At 36.0% G+C, this 25,600-nt stretch overlaps 1 protein-coding gene across 2 annotated transcripts in view; it reads left to right on the top strand.

Moving 5' to 3' along the window:
• The window catches only part of fyna (FYN proto-oncogene, Src family tyrosine kinase a), a 37,149-nt gene that overhangs the window by 9,624 nt on the left and 1,925 nt on the right, over window positions 1-25,600 (top strand). For both annotated transcript variants that reach the window (XM_022673293.2, XM_022673292.2), the window contains exons 2-12: window positions 4,573-4,669; window positions 6,161-6,417; window positions 8,031-8,127; window positions 10,144-10,242; window positions 10,455-10,558; window positions 12,201-12,350; window positions 13,162-13,326; window positions 16,979-17,158; window positions 18,851-18,927; window positions 19,062-19,215; window positions 24,213-24,344. In XM_022673293.2, the coding sequence (XP_022529014.1) occupies window positions 6,171-6,417; window positions 8,031-8,127; window positions 10,144-10,242; window positions 10,455-10,558; window positions 12,201-12,350; window positions 13,162-13,326; window positions 16,979-17,158; window positions 18,851-18,927; window positions 19,062-19,215; window positions 24,213-24,344 (1,405 nt within the window). In that variant the 5' untranslated portion in view covers window positions 4,573-4,669; window positions 6,161-6,170. The remainder of the gene's footprint in view (window positions 1-4,572; window positions 4,670-6,160; window positions 6,418-8,030; window positions 8,128-10,143; window positions 10,243-10,454; window positions 10,559-12,200; window positions 12,351-13,161; window positions 13,327-16,978; window positions 17,159-18,850; window positions 18,928-19,061; window positions 19,216-24,212; window positions 24,345-25,600) is intronic.

The raw sequence follows: 25,600 nt of genomic DNA, 5'->3' as shown, positions 1-25,600 counted from the left end.
TAGTGTGTATTATTAAAGTGTATAGGGGCTGGTTGGGTTGTTTTGAGAGTGGAATAGTCTAATATAAGAGATTTAAATGTGAATTTAGTGTTGTTTCTTAAGCTGAACAGATATTTTTATATATTTTTATAGAATTAAAGACCTGTCTAAGGCTTCTTATACATTATATATTGCTTTTATTCAGTTGTCTGTTCTGTTTATTACATTTTGATATAATGCACATCCAGTATTGTTTCTTTTATATTGTGTCCAAATAGAATCTCCTGTATAGTTTGTCTGTATCAGTCACTAATAGTTAAATATGAACGTAATGTGCTGCTCTATGATTGAAGTGTATAGGGGATGTTTGTGCTGTTTTAAGAGTAGAACAGTCTAATATGAGTAAACAGATATTTTCTTAGATCTGGAGGCTTAAAGACAAGAAAAGTCTTTTTAAAGTATTAGAATAACTAATAGTTTAGTTTGTGTGTGTACAGGTTTTATCTGTTTAAGATGCCCCATATAGATGTTTATCATGTTATACAGTATACTGTCACTTTCATTCAGAAACCTCATTTCTCTGTTGTCTGTTTACTATATTTAGTTGATTTAGTTGTTTTTTTATGTTGTGTCCAAATTAAATTTTATTAGTTTATTATTGAAGTATATTGGGCTGTTTGAGCTTTTTGAGCTTTGTTTTAAAAGTGGAAAAAGCTCAATACCAGGGAATTGAATCTAAATTCATTGTTTACAGATAATTTTAGATGTGTTTAGGAGATAGTAAAATATAATTTATGTAGTTTAGGCCATGTGTAGAACGTTTTAGCTGTTGATATCTTGAGAAGCCTCATTTCTCATTTGTTTATTACAATTTGACAAAATCTGAATCCAGCAGTTGTTCTTTATATTGTGTCCAATTAGAATCTCCTATATAGTTTGTCTGTATCTGCCACTAATTGTTAAAAATGGATGTAATGTGCTGCTGGGCCTGTAGCTTAGAGATATAGTATGTTGTGAGGCCGAGGCTTCACTGTGTATTATTGAAGTGTATAGGGGCTGTTTGGGCTGTTTTGAGAGTGGAAAAGTCTAATATAAGATAATTAAATGTGAATTTAGTTATTTTTTTTAGCTCTGGAGGCTTAAGAGACAGTTTAGATTGTGTTTTATGTGTTTTTACAGGTTCTAGCTGTTAAATATCTGTATGAAGAAGCTTCTTATATTTTATATATCGCTTTTATTCAGTTGTCTGTCTGTTTGTTACATTTTGACATAATGTGAATCCAACAGTTGTTCTTTATGTTGTGTCCAAATATATAATCTCCTAAAAAAATTTGTCTGTATCCGTCACAAAGTTAAGTATGAAAGTAACGTGTTGCTCCATTATTGAAGTGTGTTTAGTGTGTTTGGGCTATTAGTGGGTATTTTCTTGTTTTTGATGTGTTTAGGAGATAGTAAATTCTTTTTTTTTTTAGTTTAGGCCATGTGTAGAGCTTTTAGTTGTTATATCTTGAAAGGCCTCATTTTTTTATGTTGTGTCCAATATAAACATACATTTTCTTATCTCTGGAGAATAGTAGACTGGAAATAACTAATAGTTTACTTTGTGTGTGTGTTCATGTACATAGAGAAGCCTAAAGTATACCTTTATTATATTAATATTGTTGCTTTCATTCAGAAACCGTAGTTTTTAGTTGTTTGTTTATTAAATTTTCGACATTAGTTGTTATTTATGTTGTATTCAAATATAATCTACTGTATAGTTTGTCTGTATCTGTCAGTAATTGTTAAATATGGATGTAATGTGCTGCTGGGCCTGTAGCTTAGGGATATAGTATGTTGTGAGGCCGAGGCTTCACTGTGTATTATTGAAGTGTGTTGGGTCTGTTTGGGCTGTTTTGAGAGTGGAATAGTCTAATATAAGGGAATTTAATGTGAATTAAGTGCTGTTTTCAAGCTTAACAGTTATTTTCTTAACTCTGGAGGATTAAAGACTGGATACAACTAATAGTTCAGTTTGTGTGTACAGGTTTGATCAGTTTAAGATGCCTAATACAGATCATCCAACTTTCTGTTTCTTACATTTTGACATAATGTGAATTCAGCAGTTGTTCTATATGTTGTGTCCAAATAGAATCTCCTGTATAGTCTGTCTGTATCTGTCACTAATAGTTAAATATGGATGTAATGTTCTGCTGGGTCTGTAGTCTAGGGAGAGTGGAAGAGTCTAATATGGGTGAATTTAGTGTTGTTTTCCCGCTAAATCAAAATTCAATAGATCTTTATTATATATTGTCGCTTTCTTTCAGAAACTCTATTTCTCAGTTGTCTGTTACATTTTGACTTAATGTAAATCCAGCAGTTGTTCTTTATGTTGTATCTAAATAGATGTAATGTGCTGCTTTATTATTAAAGTGTATATGGGTCTGTAGCTTAGAGATAGAGTATGTTGGAAGTCCAAGACTTCACTGCGTGTTATTGAAGTATATTGGGCTGTTTGAGCTTTGTTTTAAAAGCGGGAAAAGCTTAATACTAGGGTATTTAATGTAAATTCATTATTTACAGATATGTTCTTGTTTTTGATGTGATAAGAAGATTGTAAACTATAATATATTTAGTTTAGGCCACATGTAGAGCTTCTAGATCTTAAGAATCCTCATTTCTCATTTGTTTTAATAGTTATTCTTTATATTGTGTCCAAATTGAATTTCCTGTATAGTTTGTCTGTATCTGTCACTAATAGTTACATATAGATTTAATGTGCTGCTCTATTATTGAAGTGTATCCTCTATACACTTTAATGATAAATCAGTACATTACATCTATATTTAACTAACTGTTTGGGCTGTTTTGAGAGTGATATAGTCCAATATGAGTGAATTTAGAGTGAATTTAGTGGTGTAGCTAAACTGAACATATATTACCTTATCACTGCAGGGTTAATAACTGGAAATAATACATTAGTGTCTGTATGTGTACAATTTTCAAGACAGATTATTGTTATAGTATACAGCTCTGGAACAAAATAAGTGACCACTTGAAAATAATGAGTTTCTTTGATTTTACTAAATTGAAAACCTCTGGAATATAATCAAGAGAACCAAACTGAACTGCTTGAATTTTTGCACCAGGAGTAAAGCAGCATAAAGTTTTCCAAAAGCAGTGTGTAAGACTGGTGGAGGAGAACATGATGCCAAGATGCATGAAAACTGTGATTAAAAACCAGGGTTATTCCACCAAATATTGATTTCTGAACTCTTAAATCTTTATGAATATAACAGGTTTTTGTAATGTGAGATTCAAAGTTTGAATGCTAGGTGTCAGAAACGGGCCAAAGAGTCTAAAAGCGGAGAGAGTGCGCATTTCTAGCGCAGAAAAACAGGCCAAAGAGTCTAAAAGCGGAGAGAGTGTGCATTTCTAGCACAGAAAAACGGACCAAAGAGTCTAAAAGCGGAGAGGGTGCGCATTTCTAGCACAGAAAAACAAGCCAAAGAGTCTAAAAGCGGAGAGAGTGCGCATTTCTAGCACAGAAAAACGGGCCAAAGAGTCTAAAAGCAGAGAGAGTGCGCATTTCTAGCACAGAAAAACAAGCCAAAGAGTCTAAAAGCGGAGAGAGTGCGCATTTCTAGCACAGAAAAACGGGCCAAAGAGTCTAAAAGCGGAGAGAGTGCGCATTTCTAGCACAGAAAAACGGGCCAAAGAGTCTAAAAGCGGAGAGAGTGCGCATTTCTAGCACAGAAAAACGGGCCAAAGAGTCTAAAAGCGGAGAGAGTGCGCATTTCTAGCACAGAAAAACGGGCCAAAGAGTCTAAAAGTTGCCGTAATTAAGGAGTTTAATATTAAGAGACATCATGAAATGAAACATCAATTTGAAAAATCTTAGTTTACACAACACTGTCAAAGATAGATAAAGATAGTAGTCAAGTAAAATGGTGTGTAAATGAAATAATCAGGAAAAATGTATTATTTAAAGTGGTATATTTCATTATTTGTTTTATTACAGAGTCTGTGGCCCGTGACTTCAAATATATTTCTCCTTCTGGCCCCCAACAAAAAAAGTTTGGACACCCCTGTAGTAGACCATATTACCATTATCACATATTATTGAGTTAATTTCTATTTATTGTATTATAAGTTGATAATGTATTAACAAGTAATTCCTTCTAATTGAATACCAATATCAACCATTTCTCCCTTTTGGGGATTAATCAGTTAATACTATGAGTAATTAAACTCTTGTGAACCGCAGTTCCGGATGATGAAGTGTGACAGTGAGATGTTTACTGACTCTGACAGAGTGTAAATTAAATATACAGCAAATGTGCTGTAATTGAGTACGTTTAAGTACCAACAGAGAACATATGGCGCTCTTACTGACCGTAGATTAGTCAGCAAAAGCTTTATAGCTCCAGAAATCCTGAGATTAGAGCTGCATAAACATCTTCAGCATGAGAAGTTAAACAGAGTTAAACATGCAGCTGATTTAAAACAGCGAACGATGGGTTCTGTACTTTAGAATAATGGTATATTTTAAGGTAGAAAGAAACTGACTGTCTTTCTCTCTTCTTTTCTTTTCTTTTCTTCCTCTCCATTCAGGCCTGGATTTGAACGGAGCCAATCATAGATGTTTTCACTCCATCTTTAATTGAATGGAATGCAAATACTCCAGTGTGGTACCCCAGTGCTCCCTGTGGTATGTTTAATAGACATCTGTTTGCATTTTCTTGCTGCGTGTTTTACGTTTCCATCCGCAGGCTTTGGTGCCGTTTAGCCATAGAATAGAAGCGACTGCCTTTTTCTCACAGTAAAGAGGTTGCTGTACTCATTAACCCGGCCGTTCTGTGCTAAAATTCATAACTAGCTTCTATATATATATATATATATATATAGATAATAAAGAATGATGAATATGACAGACTGGTGTTTTGATTTGGCATCGCTCATTTAAACCGGTTAAGTAGTTTGTTCAGACAAGATAATCTGATTATAGTCTGAGATGATGCTGATACTATACACTGATATGCAGTACTATACAGACATCATGGGACAGGAACTAGTATAGTGTCCCATGACTTTTGTCATATTGCACGGAAGCTCAAAAACTGTGGGATGTGTGGGCGGGGTCTTCTGTATTGAATACAGATGTGAAATCTGGATTTCTGCCAGATTCGTTTGTCTATTCACATGGACAATTCTAGACAGACGCCGCTGGTCACCATTATCAGCCCTCACTACAACTCCCATAATTCACCTGCACCCACTATTATTAGACCTCTCTCCAACTCCCACAATTCACCTGCACCCACTATTATCAGCTCTCACTACAATTCCCATAATTCACCTGCACCCACTATTATCAGCCCTCACTACAACTCCCATAATTCACCTGCACCCACTATTATCAGACCCTCACTACAACTCCCATAATTCACCTGCACCCACTATTATCAGCCCTCACTACAACTCTCATAATTCACCTGCACCCACTATTATCAGCCCTCACTACAACTCCCATAATTCACCTGCACCCACTATTATTAGACCTCTCTCCAACTCCCATAATTCACTTGCACCCACTATTATCAGCCCTCACTACAACTCCCACAATTCACCTGCACCCACTATTATCAGCTCTCACTACAATTCCCATAATTCACCTGCACCCACCATTATCAGCCCTCACTACAACTCCCATAATTCACCTGCACCCACCATTATCAGCCCTTACTACAACTGTAATAAAATTAAACAGCACTCAGCGTGGTCAAGGTAAAATAAAAACATTTTAAAAAGGAGTGTAGAAATTGTATCCTCTATATTGTGTAATACATCAAATATTTAAGTTAATTCAACCTTGAATACACTGTGATTTTAGAATATTATTGATTTTAGCAGATAATTGCTTGGCCAGTATTTCTGACTAGTATTTCAAACTTATAGTCAAGCTTATTAAACCCCTGTATTTATTGCAGTACTGTTTTTTTTATTCATTTTACTTTATCTGAAATTTAAATATGTTTTAAAAATGCTTATGTCAAACCGTCAGCCAACAGTATTTATATCACATTTCTATAGAAGTTTGTGTAGAAGTTGAGAATACTTTCATTTTTACACCCCTATTATAAATTCAATGAGCTGTTCTATAATTAATGGTGGTTTGTTTTGTTCTCTTTCACACTCTCAGAATATAGATAATGGGCTGTGTACAATGTAAGGACAAAGAGGCAACCAAACTGACGGACGAGAGAGAGACCAGTATCTCACAGCACACCGGGTACCGCTATGGGGCCGACCCCACGCCCCAGCACTACCCCAGCTTTGGAGTCACCGCCATCCCCAACTACAACAACTTCCACGCCCCCGTCAGCCAGGGGGTGACCGTGTTCGGCGGAGTCAACTCGTCCTCACACTCTGGAACCCTGCGCTCTCGGGGTGGAACAGGTGATTTTTACCATCACAAGCATTTACTCTACATAGTAAATGAATAGTGAAGGGATCCAGACTATGAAGGAACACATAAAGAATCCTGTACATGCAGCTTGCCATCAGCTGCCGGAGCCCTGAGAGAGCACAATTGTCCTTGCTCTCTCGGGATAGGTACAGTAGATGGCACTCTTTCCTCTCATCACTACTAGGGTGATGTGGATCAGCACAAGGCTGCATCTGTGAGCCGATGTATCAGAACCGAGTCGCTGCGCTTTCCTCCGAGCGTTAGCGCTGTGATGCTACTCAGTAATACTGCATCAACAGCAGTTCAAAAAGGAGCTGGTAACTCTAATGAACTTATCCTGTACAACAGAGGAAACTCTTGCTCTTATCCTTTCCTGGGGTGGTCCTGATGAGTGCCAGTTTCATCATTATAACGTTTTTGATGGTCTTTGTGGTGCGACTGCACTTGAGAATACTTTCAAATTTCTTAAAATTCTTCTTTTCTCAGATTAACTTTCCTTCATTTCTCCTTGAAGTATTTAATTTCTTTACTTAGTTGAGTAGTTCCTGCTTCTCATAATCTGGATTAGAACATTACTCAAATATTCACTATTCACTGTATACCTGTAACTCTACCTCTTCACTACTTTACTTTAACTGATGCTCTCAAACACTTTATTAAGAGACAAGAAATTCAAGTAATTAACTCTTGATGAGTTCAGCACAGCTGTTAACTGAAAGCATTTGGTTTTATTGCTTATTTCTGTATGTGTTCCTTTATAGAAGCTGATTCCTTCAACATTAATCTACAATGTAGGAAATTATAACAGTAAAGAGAAAGGGGGGTTCAAATTCTTAAGTGGATTTATGCACCGAAAATGTTGGTAATTTTTACATTACGAAATCCCAGACTATCCCAAAGAATTATGGTTGTCATTGTAACCGTGCCTTTCTGATTGGCTGTATTGTGCTTAATTGCAAAATGCAATTAAAGCTGAAACGCTCTTTACTGATAATCAGTGATGGTTTGGAGAGACATAGCATCTGCTGGTGTTGATCCACTGTGTTTTATTATCAAGTCTAAAGTCAGTGCAGTTTTATTTTCCCACAAAATCTTACAGCACTTCATATCTTACAGCTTCCCTCTGATACTGACAACTTTTATAGAGATGTGGATTTCATTTTCCAGCAGGACTTGGCGCACTGCCCACACTGCCAAAAGAACCAATTGGTCTTATGTAATATTCTAATTGACTTTTGGGTTTTTTGTTGGCTGTAAGCCATAATCATCAACAATAAAAGACGTAAATGTTTAAAATAGATCACTGTGTGTTTAAAACATCTATATAATATATGAGTTTCACATTTTTAACTGAATTACTGAAATAAAGTAACTTTTCAATTAAACTATTTTTTTTTGATGATGCACTAGTATGAGGCGTTTTATTAAAAAAATATATTTACACATATATGAATTAGAACAACTCTAAAACAGACACTCTAATGATGCTTTAGAAGACTCTCCTCACTATATTATTTCAGTGTTGGGTTAATATGGTACAGTTTAGTGTATCTTTGGGGGTATAATGCTCTCCTGTTCTGACTGTGCTCTCTGTGTTCTCCAGGAGTTACACTCTTTGTAGCACTTTATGATTATGAGGCAAGGACAGAGGATGACCTCAGCTTCAGGAAAGGAGAAAAATTCCAGATTCTCAACAGCACGTGAGTATAAACTTATTATCGTGACCTTCCACAACACCGCACCCCATTAACATTAATTTAATCTTCTTTAATGGAAGATCTTTACTAAAGACCTCAAAACACTTAAACAGAAGAGTTTTGTTCTTATTTTTGGAGACTGGATGCATGATTGGATGATTTAAAAGTTAACGGGTGCAGGAGATATATTTGGCACCTGCTTGTTAAGGAAATATTTTTTGGGTTTATTTGACCCACCCCTATTTTCTTCTTCTTTTTTCTTTCTTTTCCTCTTTGTTTTAGTTTTGTTTGCCTTTGTAATACTTTGTACTTTGGCATATTGTTGTTAATATTAGTTTATCACTAATTCTTGATGTACGGCTATGAGGGGTGTCACGATTTCGATATTTCATCAAAATCGATCGAAATTATGTCATGGTCTCGAGCATCGAAGTCAAAAAGAGGATCGACGATCCCTCCCGCAAATGTTAATAGTTTTGGTACCTTAAGGAGCATCTTTCTCTCAGATAAAGTTAATAATATATCTTTATTAAAGAAAACAACTTCTCATTCTCAGGGACCGAGTCTTATTTTTCATGTTTAACTGTTATAGTAGGATAGAGTTCAGTTTGTTAAGGCTCTAATTGTTCTATTATTTTGTACATGACTGTTCCTGTATTTTATTATTATTTATTTTGTTATGTTGCACATTGCTGTTTTAATAGTGCACACTGCTGCTACTAAAAAAAGCCACTAGATAGCATTACATATATATCTTAATTAAATTATTTAAATTTGACCATTAGTGCCTAATCTGGTGTATTACAGATCACTTGTATCACTTTGCATCACTTATATCTTAAATAAGATGTTGTAAATTTGATAAATCAAACCAATGACTGACCATAGACTAATCTAAAACTGGCATAGGCCTCTCTGCTGTAAAAAAAAGAAAAAAGAAAATCGAGAATTGAATCGAATCGTGATCCTAAAATCGGAAATAAAATCGAATCAAGGATTTAGAGAATCGTGACACCCCCAACAGCTATGCATTTGTACTGTGTAAGTTATGAACATACCTATGTTGTAAAAGCCAAGTACTTTAAAAAACTCAATAAATAATGCTTAAAAAAATATGCTGTAACCTAGTTGACTAAATCCAACAATGATCTGATGGCCTTCACCACTTTTATGGCAAGAAGATTAAGATAAGATCTTGCTTAGATGGAAGTCTTAAAGTCTCAGTTTTAATACCTGCAGTTCCAGAATGAGAACGTTTCTTAAGTCTTAACTCATTTTATTTTATTTTCTTAAAAAAAAGTTTTGTTCTTAATATTGGAGACTGGATGCATGATTGGATGATTGGATGATTGAAAGTTAATGGGTGCAGAAGATATTTGGCACTTGCTTGTTAAGGAAATATTTTTTTTGGTTTAGTTGACCTTTTTCCTCCTTTTTTTTTTTTTTTTTTACCTTTTTCAATTTTGTTTTAGTTTTATTAGACTTTGTAATACTTTGTACTTTGGCCTATTGTTATTAATATTAGTTTATCCCTAATTCTTAAGGAGACTGGATGCATAATTGGATGATTGAAAGTTAATGGGAAAGATATTTGGCACTTGCTTGACCTTTTTCCTCCTTTTTTTTTTTTTTTACCTTTTTCACCTTTGTTTCAGTTTTATTAGCTTTTATAGTACTTTATACTTATTGGCCTATTGTTATTAATATTAGTTTATCACTAATTCTTGATGTATGGCTATGCATTTGTACTGTGCAAGTTATGAACATATATGTGTTATAAATTAAATGCCAAGTACTTTAAATAACTCAATAATAAAAAAAACAAATGCTGTAAGCTGCCTCCCTAAAACTGAGGCAGCAGCGGCAGCAGCAGCAGCTACTCGCCTGTTCTTCTCCTCAACAAACCCAGGCTGACAGACGAATTCTCAGGAGCATATACCAATTAGATGCTCTGTGCTTTTATCGATGTGCAGCCTATTTACGCTGCGGCGTTTCTTTCTCCTCTTTGCTGTGTTACAGGGAAGGAGACTGGTGGGAGGCGCGCTCGCTCACTACAGGTGGAACCGGATATATACCCAGTAATTACGTGGCTCCAGTAGATTCCATTCAGGCGGAAGAGTGAGTTCAATTTGTGTGCCCGAATAGACCAAGATAAATAACAAACCCTGGATAGACGGGCAGGGTGTTCCACGCTATTTTCTACTCTAAGATTATACGCTATTTATACGGCCGCCTCGGCTTCCGTCTTTATTTTTGAGCAGTGTTTTTATAGAGGAATGCAGCCTCGGCTGGGGAACTGAACGGTGAATACCTGTGCTTTTTCGTTTCAGTTGGTACTTCGGTAAACTGGGCCGGAAGGATGCGGAGCGGCAGCTGCTGTCTAATGGAAACCCTAGGGGCACTTTTCTCATCAGGGAGAGTGAAACCACTAAAGGTAACCAGCCTGTGCACAAAGGCACACTACAACAGTTCCACTGCGGGAGCTGTAATGATGCAGCTACTGGAGGAATATAACATATTAACACCACTGACAGGAGAAAATAGTAAAAACATTGATTTATGATCGTCTACAGTGGCTCCTGTAAAGGTGTTAATATTAGGGATGTACAATTTATTTATATAGCGGTGTTCAAAATTCTCAAAGAAGTTTTACATACAAAAATGAGGCAAAAATTTAAAGGCAAAAATTACACCAACAATAATAAGGGACAGTCTTTACTTAATTTCAGTAATTCAGTTCGAAATGTGAAACTCATATATTATATAGATGTATTAAACACACAGAATTATCTATTTTAAGCCTTTATTTGACTACAGTGGCTCCTGTAAAGATGTTAATGTTAGGGATGTACAATGCAGAATTTATTATGTTTTTAATTATATAATAATAATAATAACACATTTTATTTATATAGCGCTTTTCAAAATTCTCAAAGACGCTTTAAATACAAAAATAAGGCACAAATTAAAAGGCAAAAATTACAACAACAAGTATAAGGGACAGTCTTTAAATTGAACACAAAAATAATAATATATGCAGTTAAATTACAATTTATATATAATAAAAATATATATATAAATATATATCGTTTCTACGAGTTTTCGAAATTACATTAAAAAAGGCGCTTTTTGACGCGGAACGCCGTAATGTAAGCACCAGGACGAGAGAAAAGTTAGAGATGCACATTTATATAGTAAATGTTCTTGTTATATTTTTGTCTGCTTGATACAAAAGACAAACATTTAGACTGAAATCATTTCCAATCCATACAGGTGCATCTCAAAAAATGAGAATATCATTGAAACGTTTAGACTTTATTTCAGTAATTCAGTTCGAAATGTGAAACTCATATATTATATAGGTGTATTAAACAAACAGAGTGATCTATTTTAAGCGTTTATTTCTTTTATTGTTGATGATTGAGTATGGCTTACAGCCAATGAAAACCCAAAAATTCGAATATTATATAATAAGACCAATTGCTACTTTTGGCAGTGTGGGCAGTGTGCCAAGTCCTGCTGGAAAATGAAATCATCAACAATAAAATAAACAAGTGCTTAAAATAGATCACTCTGTGTTTAATACATCTATATAATATATGAGTTTCAGATTTTGAACTAAAATTACTGAAAAAAGGCAACTTTTCAATGATATTCTAATTTTTTATGCACCTGTATCTTTACTCCAATATTGAATACATAGTGTTGTGAGGGGTGTGAGGTCAATGGATTTTTTACAGCATCAATGCACAGGTCACAGGTTTCCTTTGCTGAGAAGCAAAGAAGAGCTGCACTATTAAAATAGCAATCCGCCAAAGTCAGAGAGCACCTGGCTCTTAAAGGGAATGATGAGGAAGTGAGCCATGCAAGATGTACTTTTCCTGTCGTTACGATAGCAAAGAGACACTGACACGCCCTAAATCAAGCTGCACAGTGCACGGGTCACAGCTTTCCTATAGATAGCTAAAATTAGGCCCACTTGTCTTTCTTGTTTGGTAAAAAAAAAAGGAAGAGCTAAGTTATACAGAGTTCAGACTGCTGTTCTTATGTCCTGTTTTCCCTCCTCTTTTTTTCAGGAGCATACTCTCTGTCCATACAGGACTGGGACGACATTAAAGGAGATCATGTGAAACACTACAAGATCCGCAAGCTGGACAACGGAGGATATTACATCACCACCAGAGCGCAGTTCGAGACGCTACAGCAGCTCGTGCAGCATTATTCCGGTAAATCTGATAAAAAAAAAAAAAAACGAACAATAGAGTAAAACACACAGTATTAAAGGAGAACTCTGATGTAAAATTGACTTTTGGTGTAGTAAAACATGTTAAAAAGTTCTTACCTTACCTTTGTTGAATAGCCCACCTCCGCTCTCCTACAGCTTTCTGAGATCCAGAAATTTTGTTCTTTTGCACTCTGTACATATTTTGCCCCTGTAAATCGCTTTTCCACCGTTATCCAGGTTTAGAGTATCTCCACACCTCCTTGGTAGAATCCTGAAAGCCCTGACATTTAAAACGAGGCGTTAATAACTTAAAAAGTGCTATTAAAAAGACTGTATGTCCTGTGAAGCTAGTTTTTTGCTCCGGGCGCCTCCATCACTGTACTGATGATGACATAGACATATATATACATAGACAACTCCGCACAGCCTGCCTCCTGTTTAGCACCAGCTGCTAAACAGTGTTTTTTAATAAGCTTCTTGTGCACTTTTTAAGTTATTAAAGCCTCGTTTTAAATGTCAGGGCTCTCCAGATTCTAGCAAAGAGGTGTGAAGCTACTTTGAGCAGGATAACGGTGTAAAAATGAATTATTTATTGAGGCAAATTATGCCCCGATATGACGTTGTACAGAGTGCTGGGCAAAAAGAACAAAATGACTGTATCTCGGAATGCTGTTGGAGAGCAGGGGTGAGCTATTCATCAAAGATAAGAACTTTTTATCATGTTTTACTACAACAAAGTTCTCCTTTAACCAATCAGTTAGTGAGCGCTGTTGATGTGTAATGAGGGTTCTTGGTGTTGTGTCTGTCCGCAGCGAGGGCCGCAGGGCTGTGCTGTCGTTTAATAGTCCCCTGCCACAAAGGCATGCCCCGCCTCGCCGACCTGTCCGTCAAAACCAAAGACGTGTGGGAGATCCCGCGGGAGTCGCTGCAGCTGATCAAGCGTCTGGGGAACGGGCAGTTCGGGGAGGTCTGGATGGGTACGTATCGCTTTAACTGTCTGTTAACAGGTTCAGACTGAGCTAAGAGAGATTTACAGCTGAGGACATTAATCCAGCCTCAGGTTTAAACACAGAACACAAAACCACTTAACTCAATCACTTAACGCCTCGGTGCATTAGTGCAGGTAAATCTTCTAACCTTTTAAATTCAATTTAAGTATAAAGTAAGTAAAATCAGGTATGAATTAAGTTTTGTATAAATATGGAATCAATTGTTTGGGCCAATATAAGTATATTACTGTATTTTTTTGCACTATAATGCGCATATATAATACTTCATTTTTCCCAAAAATCATCAGTGCGTCTTACAATGCGCTCTTTGCACAACTGCTTCCGCATTCTCATCAGTGCTGCTCCAGCGTTTCCTGTTTGGCTTTTCCAACACACTCGCTATGGCAGTATTATCAGCTTCTAAATATGAACCTCAACATTGAGGAGATCAGTAAATCCTACCACTAAAAAGCTAGAGAAAGGCTTTAAACTATATGCATCTTCATACCTACACACTACGAAGATTTTTTTCTTATATTTTACGTTAGCCCACACAGCTCAGCATTAGCTAGTATAGCTAACTAGCTTGCTAGGTGCATTACTGATAGTTGTTAGTTTCTCCTGTTTTCAAATGGAAGTCTAATAAAATGCTAGTAATAATAATAATGCCAACTATAATAATTATCATAAAAATAATTAGACAAATGCTAGCTATAATAATAAAAATGCTAGCTATAATAATGCTAACTATAATAATAATGATAGTATAAATAATAATCACTATAAAAATAATCATACACATGCTAGCTATAATAATAATAATAATAAAAATAATAAGAATAAGAATAAAAATAGTAAAAATAATAATATCTAGCTATAATATTAATAATAATAAAAATGCTAGCTATAATATTAGTAAAAATATAAATACAAATGCTAGCTATAATAATAATAATAATAATATTTAGCTATAATAATAATAATAATAAAAATGCTAGCTATAATAATATTTAGCTATAATAATAATAATAAAAAAAAAAAATAATAATAATAATAATAATAAAAATAATATCTAGCTATAATAATAATAATATTAATAATAATAATAAAAATGCTAGCTATAATAATAATAATAAAAAATAATAAGAATAATAATAAAAATAGTAAAAATAATCATATCTACCTATAATATTAATAATAATAAAAATGCTAGCTATAATATTAGTAAAAAATATAAATATAAATGCTAGCTATAATAATAATAATAATAATAATAATAATAATAATAATAATAATAATAATATCTAGCTATAATAATAATAATAATACTAATAATAATAATAATAATAATAATAATAATAATAATATCTAGCTATAATAATAATAATAATACTAATAATAATAATAATAATAATAATAATATCTAGCTATAATAATAATAATAATACAAATTCTAACTATAATAATAATAATATCTAGCTATAATAATAATAATAATAAAAATGCTAGCTATAATAATATTTAGCTATAATAATATTTAGCTATAATAATAATACAAAAAAATAAAAAAAAATAATAATAATAATAATAATAATAATAATAATAATAATAATATTAAAAATGCTAGCTGGTGGATTATTCAGGCAAGTACGTTTAGCTGATCTCCTCTCCCAAACACGTGGAGCCTGGGTGCTGTAACCTTAATTATTCCATTTAAAAAGCAGTGGCACTGCATGCTTTGCCAGTCGTCTCCAAGCTTCTGACGTTTCTGGTTTAACCAGGTAGTCTGGTATGAAATGTTTGCTACAGACCTTTCATACAGCGAAATGGTAAAGTGGTCCCGACTAATGTTCATTAGCCACTGTTTATTAGATCACTCTGAGCAGGGAAGCTATGAACGCCTAAAGCTTCCATAAAACTTAGCAGACGCCGTGCAAAAAGGAACACAGCAGTGCTGAAAACAGCTTGAAAACGTCACGCTGGATACTCATTTTGACCTCTCGCTAGTAAAAAATGTACGTTTTGCCTATACAGGCGAATGTAAACAATACAACCGGAAACGTCCGAGCCGTATTATTTGAAAACGGAAATGCATCAGAGCCGTGAGTGCAAGGAGCCCATCCGGTGCTCCTTATGTATGAATTCTGTCAGTCAGGTATTAAGGAGCAGTAAAGCCTCTCTACTGATGTACAGAGTTATACAGGAGTTTCAGTTTAGTTCTCCAGCAGCATTAGCTCTAACTGCTCTAAGCCTTTGGCCGTCCAGAGGTGAGTATTATCAGCCTGTAGACTGCTGCTAACCCTAGCTCTACTGGAGCAGCATTAGCATTAGCCAATAAAAGTCTATTTTCTGGTCTATTTGCATACATTAAATGCACCGGATTATAAGTCATGTTATGTGACAGGGGTGTCAGCTGTAAAGCTAAGCAAAGCTAAGTAAACTAAACTGCAATTCTAAAAAAAAAAAAAACATTCCAACAGTCCAATATGCTGGATGTTAATCTACACAAATTTCACTCCTGAAAACTGTTTATTTGGGTGAGTAAAGCTCTTCCGTTTATTTAAGATTTCCAGATTTCCACTAAGACATTAGCAATGCCACCCGAAAGAGCGACACTGAGGAACCCTGGGTGTTCTGGTAATCCAGGGCGATATAAGCTAGCGGTTCATCTAACGTAGTTTGTTTTAACACAGTAAACGCGCAGACTACAGTCCCATAATACTCCCCTCTGAACAGCAAAAGAGTTGGCGCTTAGCTCAGTTAGCAGCTAATGCTAATGCTGCTCCAGCTGTAATAGCCGAAGTCAGTATTTTTGTATGTCGATTTTTTTTTGTCTTTTTCTAACCCTAGTTTTTAATAATTAGTTGCATTATATTTTATTGTTTAATAATTTTTGAAAGCATGTTTTTTGCTTTAACTATGTGTTCACACATTTTGTTTTATTTTATTTTATCCCTGTTTATGTAAAACACTGAATTTTCCACTGTGTATGAAAGGTGCTATACAAATAAACCTGCTTCGCCTAGTGTAAATATAACAGTTTTAAACATTTGCTACTATAAATGTTTGTCTATTTCATAAAAAATAAATTTCCAAGAAGATGATTTTCGATGAATTAAGTGTAACAAAAGAACATTATTACAAAAATAAAGTAACGTAGTAACAAAAATTTACCAGCAGCATATTTAGTGCATTATAAATACAATAAATACCTAAAACAAAAAAGCAATCTATTTTGTATATGGAGTTTTTATTTTTTTTACTTATTTTTTTATTATGTCAATATTTTTTTGAGGTATTGCATACGATATGGTATCGGAGAAATTGGTAATGGTAATGAAGAAAATGCTCATTCACTGAATTTAAAACAATTGCAAGAAGTAATAATACTTAAATATGTTTTGTTCAGAAAGTGATGAGTAATAATTAATATTTAAATTTAGGAATAATTGGCCTATTTGCACATTAGTTGAATGGGGCTGTCCAAATTTTGTAGAGTCAGTGTATAATTTTTCTATTTTTAGTAGGGCATTTTTTTGTAATGGATTAAAAGTGCATTAAAATTACTTCCATAGCTCTGTTTCTGCTGAACATTTTTCGTCCCTGTGCATTAAATTTTTGTATTCCTATTATTCTGCAGGTACTTGGAATGGGACGACTAAAGTGGCAGTGAAGACCCTGAAACCCGGCACCATGTCTCCGGAGTCGTTCCTGGAGGAAGCACAGATAATGAAGAAGCTGAGGCATGATAAGTTAGTGCAGCTGTACGCCGTGGTCTCGGAGGAACCCATCTACATCGTCACAGAGTACATGGGCAAAGGTGAGGACGACTAATCTACAGTAATAAATGAAGAGTAAATGGAGTTTAAACTGGGGTTTATAGGGTCTAATCCATATTAGGGCTGCACATTATATTGTTTCACCATTGATATGAAAAATAACTCTCAAAATGTACAGCCATTAATGTCGAAAAACCTCCGGCAACAAAATTGATACGCCCCTAATAGACTACACTCCTAAATGTCCAAATTGAACACTGCTCGTCATTTTCCCTCCAAAATGTCATGTGACTTGTTAGTGTTACTAGGTCTCAGGTGCGTAGGAAGCAGGTGTGTTCAGTTTTTTAGCACAGCTCTCTCATGCTGAGAGTCACTAAAAAGTTCCAACATGGCACCTCATGTCAAAGAACTCTCTTAGGATCTTAAAAGACAAATTGTTGCGCAACACACAAATTGTTGCGCCAACACCCTGAAACTGAGCTGCAGCACAGTGGCCGAGATCATCCAGCGTTTTAAAGGAGCACAGACCTCACGTTGTTCATCCAAAGCAGTTGAGAAGAAAACCTCTTCTGAAGTCTGTAAACAAGAAAGCCAGCAAACAGTTTGCTGAAGACATGTTAACAAAGGACATGGATTACTGGAACCATGTACCATGGTCTGATGAGACTAAGATTCATTTGTTTGGTTCAAAAATGTACATATATTATTACATAAGCTGCACACAGACTACTTTTCATTGTGTTTAAGTGTCATTTTGTCAGTGTTGTTCCATAAAAAGATATACTTAAATCTTAAAAATCTGCAGAAATGAGGAGTGTACTCACTGTTGTGATACACTGTATATAACATATAATACACATAATTCAGTTAAACAACCTCAGAGTTCAGAGCTCCGTTCAACTCCAACTGAAAAGCTATGCTTATTACACGTTATTTTAACCAGAAAATCAAGAAAACCAGAGTAAAACCAAACTGAAGTGATCCACGATTTGTACCAGCGTTCATTCCCAATCAGTTTAAAATTAAATTTAAATTAAAACAGTGACTTAAAAACGAGAATGAGGTCTATAGTTATGGTGAAGCTGTGTCGCATGGATTGTTTTGCTGGTAGAACCAGAAGTTTAGAGTGGAAATAAACCAGCTTTTAGGGACAATTTTGCCTAAAAATGTATGTCTTTTCATTCAGGGGAGATACGCAGCAACTGATTCAGAGCTTCCAGGCCCTATTTTATTAATCTATAGACGAGCTGTAAACCAGCTTGATTTAGGGCATGTCAGTGTGTCTTCGCTATCATAACGACGGGAATAGTACACCTTGCGCAGCTCGAAACGTGCAGATTCTTGTAGATTGATTTGTGCAAATGAATTCTTTTAATGAACCATGGGTGTGGTTAATTTTGGAAGTAATGTTAAATAAATCAGTCAGAGTGTCACTTGCCTTTACCTTTAAAAGTCAGGTGCTCTCTGACTTTTCCTAAATCTTAAATATCTGCAGAAATGAGGGGTGTACTCACTGTTGTGATACACTGTAAATAACATATAATACACATAAACGAGAATGAGGTCTATAGTTATGGTGAAGTTGTGTTGAATGGATTGTTTTGCTGGTAGAACCACAAGTTTATAGTATGAAAAAAACCAGCTTTTAGGGAGAGTTTTGCCTAAAAATGTATGTCTTTTCATTCTTTTCATGTTTGCTTTCATAACCGACCTCCTCTCTGATCTTCTTTTAGGAAGTTTGCTGGATTTCTTAAAGGATGGTGAAGGACGAGGCCTTAAATTACCAAACCTGGTGGACATGGCAGCTCAGGTAATGGCATCTACAGCGCAGAAGCTGAACTACTGTGTGCTTTTCAGAGAACGAGATTATGTTCTTTCATCCAGAATGATTCAGAGTTATTCAGATCTGTGCTCTCTCTCTCTCTCTCTCTCTCTCTTTTTCAGGTTGCTGCAGGAATGGCTTACATCGAAAGGATGAACTACATCCACAGAGACCTGAGATCAGCCAACATCCTCGTGGGCGACAGCTTAGTATGCAAGATCGCCGACTTCGGATTGGCCAGGCTGATAGAGGATAACGAATACACAGCTCGACAAGGTGAGGACTGACTGGATTGTTTTCTGTTTTAGAATAAGACCGTGGCAATGAACACACACACATACAGGGGTTGGACAATGAAACTGAAACACCTGTCGTCATTTTAGTGCGGGATTTTAGGTTTCATGTCTAAATTGGAGCAGCCTGGTGTTCAATCTTCATTAATTGCACATTGCACCAGTAAGAGCAGAGTGTGAAGGTTCAATTAGCAGGGTAAGAGCACAGTTCTGCTCTAAATACTGCAATGCACACAACATTATGGGTGACATACCAGAGTTCAAAAGAGGACAAATTGTTGGTGCACGTCTTGCTGGAGCATCTGTGACCAAGACAGCAAGTCTTTGTGATGCATCAGGAGCCACGGTATCCAGGGTAATGTCAGCATACCACCAAGAAGCACCAACCACATCCAACAGGATTAACTGTGGACGCTGTAAGAGGAAGCTGTCTGAAAGGGATGTTCGGGTGCTAACCCGGATTGTATCCAAAAAACATAAAACCACGGCTGATCAAATCACGCAGAATTCAATGTGCACCTCAACTCTCCTGTTTCCACCAGAACTGTCCGTCACCACAATCAATTATTGTGCTCTAAAACCAGGTGTTTCAGTTTCATTGTCCAACCCCTGTGCATCATATTTTTCGTGGAAAAAAGGCCAGCTGGAGTATAGAGTTATATAGGAGTTTCAGCTAAGTTTCTTCAGAGCTTAAGGCTGAGTGCAGCTGTATTAGCTTTATCCACATTTAGCCAGTAGCATTAGCCGCAGTTAGTGCCAGTAAATGCCGCCCAATAGCATTTGACAGAGGAACCCTGAGCGTTCCGGTAACTGAAGGCGCTATTAGTTAACGGTTTGTCCGACGTAGCTTGTTTTCTGAACAGTGAAAGATCTAGCGCTGCTGTTAGCAGCTAATGCTAATGCTGCTGAACCCAGCCTTAGTGCTGGAGAAACTTCACTGAAGACTCACCCTTTTTTGACAAAATATTGTAAATCTGTAAAGCTGTAAATAAATGGAAGCACTTTACTCACCCAAATAAACAGTTTTCAGAAGAGAAATCTGTGTAGATTAACATCCAGCACTTGTTTGACTTTGTAAGAAGACAACTTTGTCATTTATTTATTTACCATTTTATTTTTGGTTTACTTAGGTGCCTGACATTTTAGTCAACGAACAAAAACGAGACAAAAATGTTTGGCAGCGGCAACATCCAATCAGAACTGATTTAGGTAGGGACCAGTAGAGAGATCCAATCACTACTACAGTAGTGTAGGTGGAGAGGCAGGACAAGCGGGGTAGTCAACCAATCAGTACCCGATAAAATTAGCTCTTTAAAAGCTGTGTTTTTGCGTCTACAGCTCTGTTCAAACTTAACCATCAAATTTAACCATTTAAATCTTTTAATTAAGGGTTTTATGTTCCATACATCTAATTATGGCCTGATTTCTACAATGTTATTTTTGTATAAGTTTATAGTTAATAATTCAAGGAAACTGATGAATAAGCATTCGCATTTACACCCTTTACATTTTAGTCGACTAAAATAACTAGTTTTAGTCGACTATATTCTTTTGAAAATTAGTCGACTAAAACTAGACTAAATCTAAAAACGTTTCAGAAGACTAAATTATGTCTAAAACTAAATGCCATTTTCATCACAAGATTATGACTAAAACTAAATTTAAAAGTAAACAGTAGCTGGAAGGTGTGTCCACAAATATTTTGATGTACAATGCATATTTCTTATTATTTTGACCAGCGTCACTTGTTCTGGAAAGTGTAAGTTCTTAATCCATCCCAGTGTTCACAGAAACTCATGTGGAAATCTGCAGTTGGTCAGAATTCTCACAGCACACCAATAAAAACCTGCAGTCTGTTAGAACAGTGGTTTCCCAACCTAAACACACAGAGACTCAGGAAGAATGTGGAACATGTGTGGCTCTGGTTTGAGAACCGCTGTGTTTCAGAGCAGCTTTATCCTTCTGCAGGCTTATAGTAAACCAGTATCAACATAAGAAAACATAGATCAAGCATAACATTATGACCACATCCTTTTTTCAGCTCCACTGGTCATATAGGACACTTTGTAGTTATCTGATTAATCACCACAATATTCAGTGATTGAATGCAATAAATCGCACTTGTTCTTCTTAAGTTTTTTAGTGAATATTTAAATGTGAATAAAAAAATGAATGTAGAAAATGTAATTATATTAATACTAATGGTGTTAATTAAAATACTAGTATATACTTGTATGTTTGAGGGGAGATAAAGTCAACGTGGGGTGCTGGAATAACGAATGCATGATAAAATAAAGAATAGATGATTTGAGTATTAAAGAGCATTTTCACACCTGTAGTTCGTTTCTATGTTTCGGATCAGTTGTTGAGTTTGTTTACTTGGAGCGTATTATAATAGATATAATAGATAGAGGAGTTCACACTGCAAAGGTGCATCAGCAGCTAATTGTGATTGTACGAGTGCTGGGTGTGTACAGCGCACCTGCGTTGCCAAGATAGCAATGAACATCTAACTGTTGACTGCTGTCATTGTTGTATTCAGTCAGTGGTGCACCTGTGTTTTCTGTTGCTAAGATATCAATACGCCAGAACACACCTCATTTCAAGACCACCACCCATCAGCATAAGTATATAGCTGTGAAAAAAAAGAGACCACTTAAAAATGATGAGTTTCTTTGGTTTTACCAAATTGAAAACCTCTGGAATATAATCAAGAGGAAGATGGATGATCACAAGCCATCAAACCACCAAACTGAACTGCTTGAATTTCTGCACCAGGAGTAAAGCAGCATAAAGTTATCCAAAAGCAGTGTGTAAGACTGGTGGAGGAGAACATGATGCTAAGATGCATGAAAAAAAACTGTGATTAAAAACCAGGGTTATTCCACCAAATATTGATTTCTGAACTCTTAAAACTTTATGAATATGAACTTGTTTTCTTTCTACCCACCACCCAAATAATAGTCCAGAGTATTAAAGAACAGGGTGAAAAGAGGTTAAAAATAAAGGTCATTATGTTATTCTTGATCTGTATGTACTGCAGTGGTGTGCAGCCCTTTTAACCCTTCAGAGAAGGGGTGACAATAGGTGCATGAAAATAATTACATAATATTTAATTACATTACATTACATTTGGCAGACGCTTTTGTCCAAAGCAGCCTACAATAGGCGGCTCACATCAGGAAATACGTATCGTTGTTGTAAATTGTTAACATATGTTCCATAAATTAACTAAAATAAAAAACAGCAAATAATTCAAAGCATTAGTCTGTGTTTTTCAGTTGCTACAGGACTCTTATCTGACTGACAGCTGTTCTAACCAATCAAAACTGCTTGACCCTTCTGCTGATTTTTGAAGGGTGTAGTAATGAGTCTGTTAGCAAAGTTGTAAGACAATCTAACCCAGGGGTGTCCAAACTACGGTATTTTAGAAATAGAATGAAAGTTGGCCCGCTGTTAAGCAGGTTTTTATAATGTGAGATTCAAAGTTTGAACGCTAGGTGTCAGAAACGGGCCAAAGAGTCTAAAAGCGGAGAGAATGCGCATTTCTAGCGCAGAAAACATGTGCCAAAGAGTCTAAAAGCGGAGAGAGTGCGCATTTCTAGCGCAGAAAATCAGGCCAAAGAGTCTAAAAGCGGAGAGGGTGCACATTTCTAGCTCAGAAAAACGGGCCAAAGAGTCTAAAAGCGGAGAGGGTGAGCATTTCTAGCGCAGAAAAACGGACCAAAGAGTCTAAAAGCGGAGAGGGTGCGCATTTCTAGCGCAGAAAATCAGGCCAAAGAGTCTAAAAGCGGAGAGGGTGCACATTTCTAGCGCAGAAAAACGGACCAAAGAGTCTAAAAGCGGAGAGGGTGCACATTTCTAGCTCAGAAAAATGGGCCAAAGAGTCTAAAAGTTGCCGTAATGAAGGAGTTTAATATTAAGAGACATCATGAAATGAAACATCAATTTGAAAAATCTTAGTTTACACAACACTGTCAAAGATAAAGATAGTAAGTCAAGTAAAATGGTGTGTAAATGAAATAATCAGGAAAAAAGTATTATTTAAAGTGGTATATTTCATTATTTGTTTTATTACAGAGTCTGTGGCCCGTGACAAATATATTTCTCCTTCTGCCCCCCAACAAAAAGTTTGGACACCCCTGATCTAACCAATCAAATTCATGATTTTCACTACGGGGGCGGGTCCCTTCTCAGCAGCGTTCTGATGAAGGTGTTACGCATTGGTTACCAGTAAAACTGTGTGTATACTGGCTTATTTCAATAGTTAGCTAGTTAACTATCATGGAATTAAGACTGTAAATCGGACAAATAATTAAAAAGCCTTTTTAAAGGCTGCCCTTCAATGTGACACTAATTCACAATAATAGGCGGCTTGACTGTTGAGTTTTTGTATGTTTTTAATGTTTTGGCTGCTCTGGTGTAATTACTGTAGTCATACAAACGAGTGATATTTGTTGAACAGCTGTACTTGTAGGAACATTAAGCATTGATTGATTGTTGTGGTCTATTGTATATGGTACTTTTGTAGTTTTTAGTTGTATTTGTGGGCTGTTGATGTGTATTAAGTTTATATAACTAAGTCAAGACAGAGAATATGTAGTTATAGTAATAATTATCTATGTGTAGGTCTGAGGGGGTGGACAGAACTGGTGTACTGCCCAGGCCTAGTCTGGCCTAGTCTAAAAGAAAGCCAGGCTTCATACAGGCTGAGTTGGCTGCTAAAACCAGAGTCTGATGACAGGGTAACGTTTTCAGCTGTTTCCTGATTTATTTAGCAGAATCTCGAGCTGTGCAGGAAACGGTATAATCAGCCTCTGCAGCCGCGGGGTTTTATAGCCTCCCTTTATGGCCAGAAAGTCCCAGAAGGCAGAGCTTCCCGTGCCCTGTGTTCAGATTTATCCATCATTTAAACTGTGTTTAATCCAGCGCACGCTCAGGCTCTTCTGCACACCCTGTCCTAAAACTGCTCTGCTTTAGGTGCAAAGTTCCCCATCAAGTGGACGGCGCCGGAAGCTGCTCTGTACGGACGGTTTACCATCAAATCAGACGTGTGGTCGTTTGGAATACTGCTCACAGAGCTGGTGACCAAAGGACGCGTGCCCTATCCAGGTAAGTGAGAGAGTGTAGTTCAGCAGTACTGAAATACTGAGTAGGTTTCATTCAGGTCTGAGCAGAAATGTTTAAAAATGAAAGAAAATTTAAAGCTAATAATGTTACTGGTAACATCCTTAAGACAGGATGTCTCAAATAAGTATTAATTGACACTAGTTAACCTCTTAAGACCCTGCGTCCTCATATGGGGACATTATATTTCTGCTTTATTGCACCATAATGCTTTTTTTTAAACGTTGACCCTTTGTTTCTATAAAAACACCTCCATCCTTAGCTGTAAATTCTAAATAATCGATAAAATCGATTAGTCGGCCAGCCCTAAATGATTTAAAATATATATTTTACATACAGTATATCGGCATCTGATTGTATAATGTATAATAGGTGTGTAAGAAAATATTGATGTATAGAAATATTTAGTTTTGCAATACTGAATTGATTTTCAAAAATACAGTATCAATATTGAATTATTAGCTAAGATGTGGTTCATTTTGTTTTGTGATAAAACCGTGACCACCAAATAGCACTGTTCTGACTGGATGAAAATTCGTGAACTTTCTTTTATTCAAATTTTATAATTGTGTTTTTTTATATTATTACAAATTTAAAAAATTGAAATGATTGTTTACAGTGTTGCAATATACCGCGATATATTGAATCTTATACAACAGTCAGTTCTGACTGGTTGAGAAGTGTTCTAACTGTGCTGATGTGTGTGATAACAGCACAGCCTTCTCACACTAAATCTGTATCACTTCGAGGATGCGTTGCTGAGTAACTGCCTATACACAAAGAAAATTTTGTATCATCTACTCCACCAGACGCAGCATTAGCTTAGCACAGGCTAGGGCCCAGTCAAGGCACGTTCTCTTACAGCTCGCGGCACGTTGTGCTCGCTTGTCAATCCATCAGTCACCCCGGCTGCAGTCTGACAGCAGTAATGGTAACCAGCCAGGCTAGGCTAAGCTACAGCTAATGCTAAGCTAAAGCAAGCTACGCTAACCTAACCACAGTCCTGCATGTGCAGGTAGCCTTCCAGCTAGCTAACCAACACCACCCAGCACACAGGAAGAAATGCTCACAAACTCAGTGTTATTTCACGCTCCTAATATGTTTAGAAAAATATATTTGTAGTTTAAGAAGTTCTCATTGTTTATTTGTTCCAACAAGATCCAAAAGATGAATCTCTCATGATGACAGCAGAAGAGAAATCTGGTTTCAAGATTTAATAAAAGAGCACGAACCCTATTACA

Source organism: Astyanax mexicanus, chromosome 14 (genome assembly GCF_023375975.1).
Source record: "Astyanax mexicanus isolate ESR-SI-001 chromosome 14, AstMex3_surface, whole genome shotgun sequence".
NCBI classification, from domain to species: domain Eukaryota; kingdom Metazoa; phylum Chordata; class Actinopteri; order Characiformes; family Acestrorhamphidae; genus Astyanax; species Astyanax mexicanus.
This window is presented reverse-complemented; position numbering and strand designations above follow the sequence as displayed.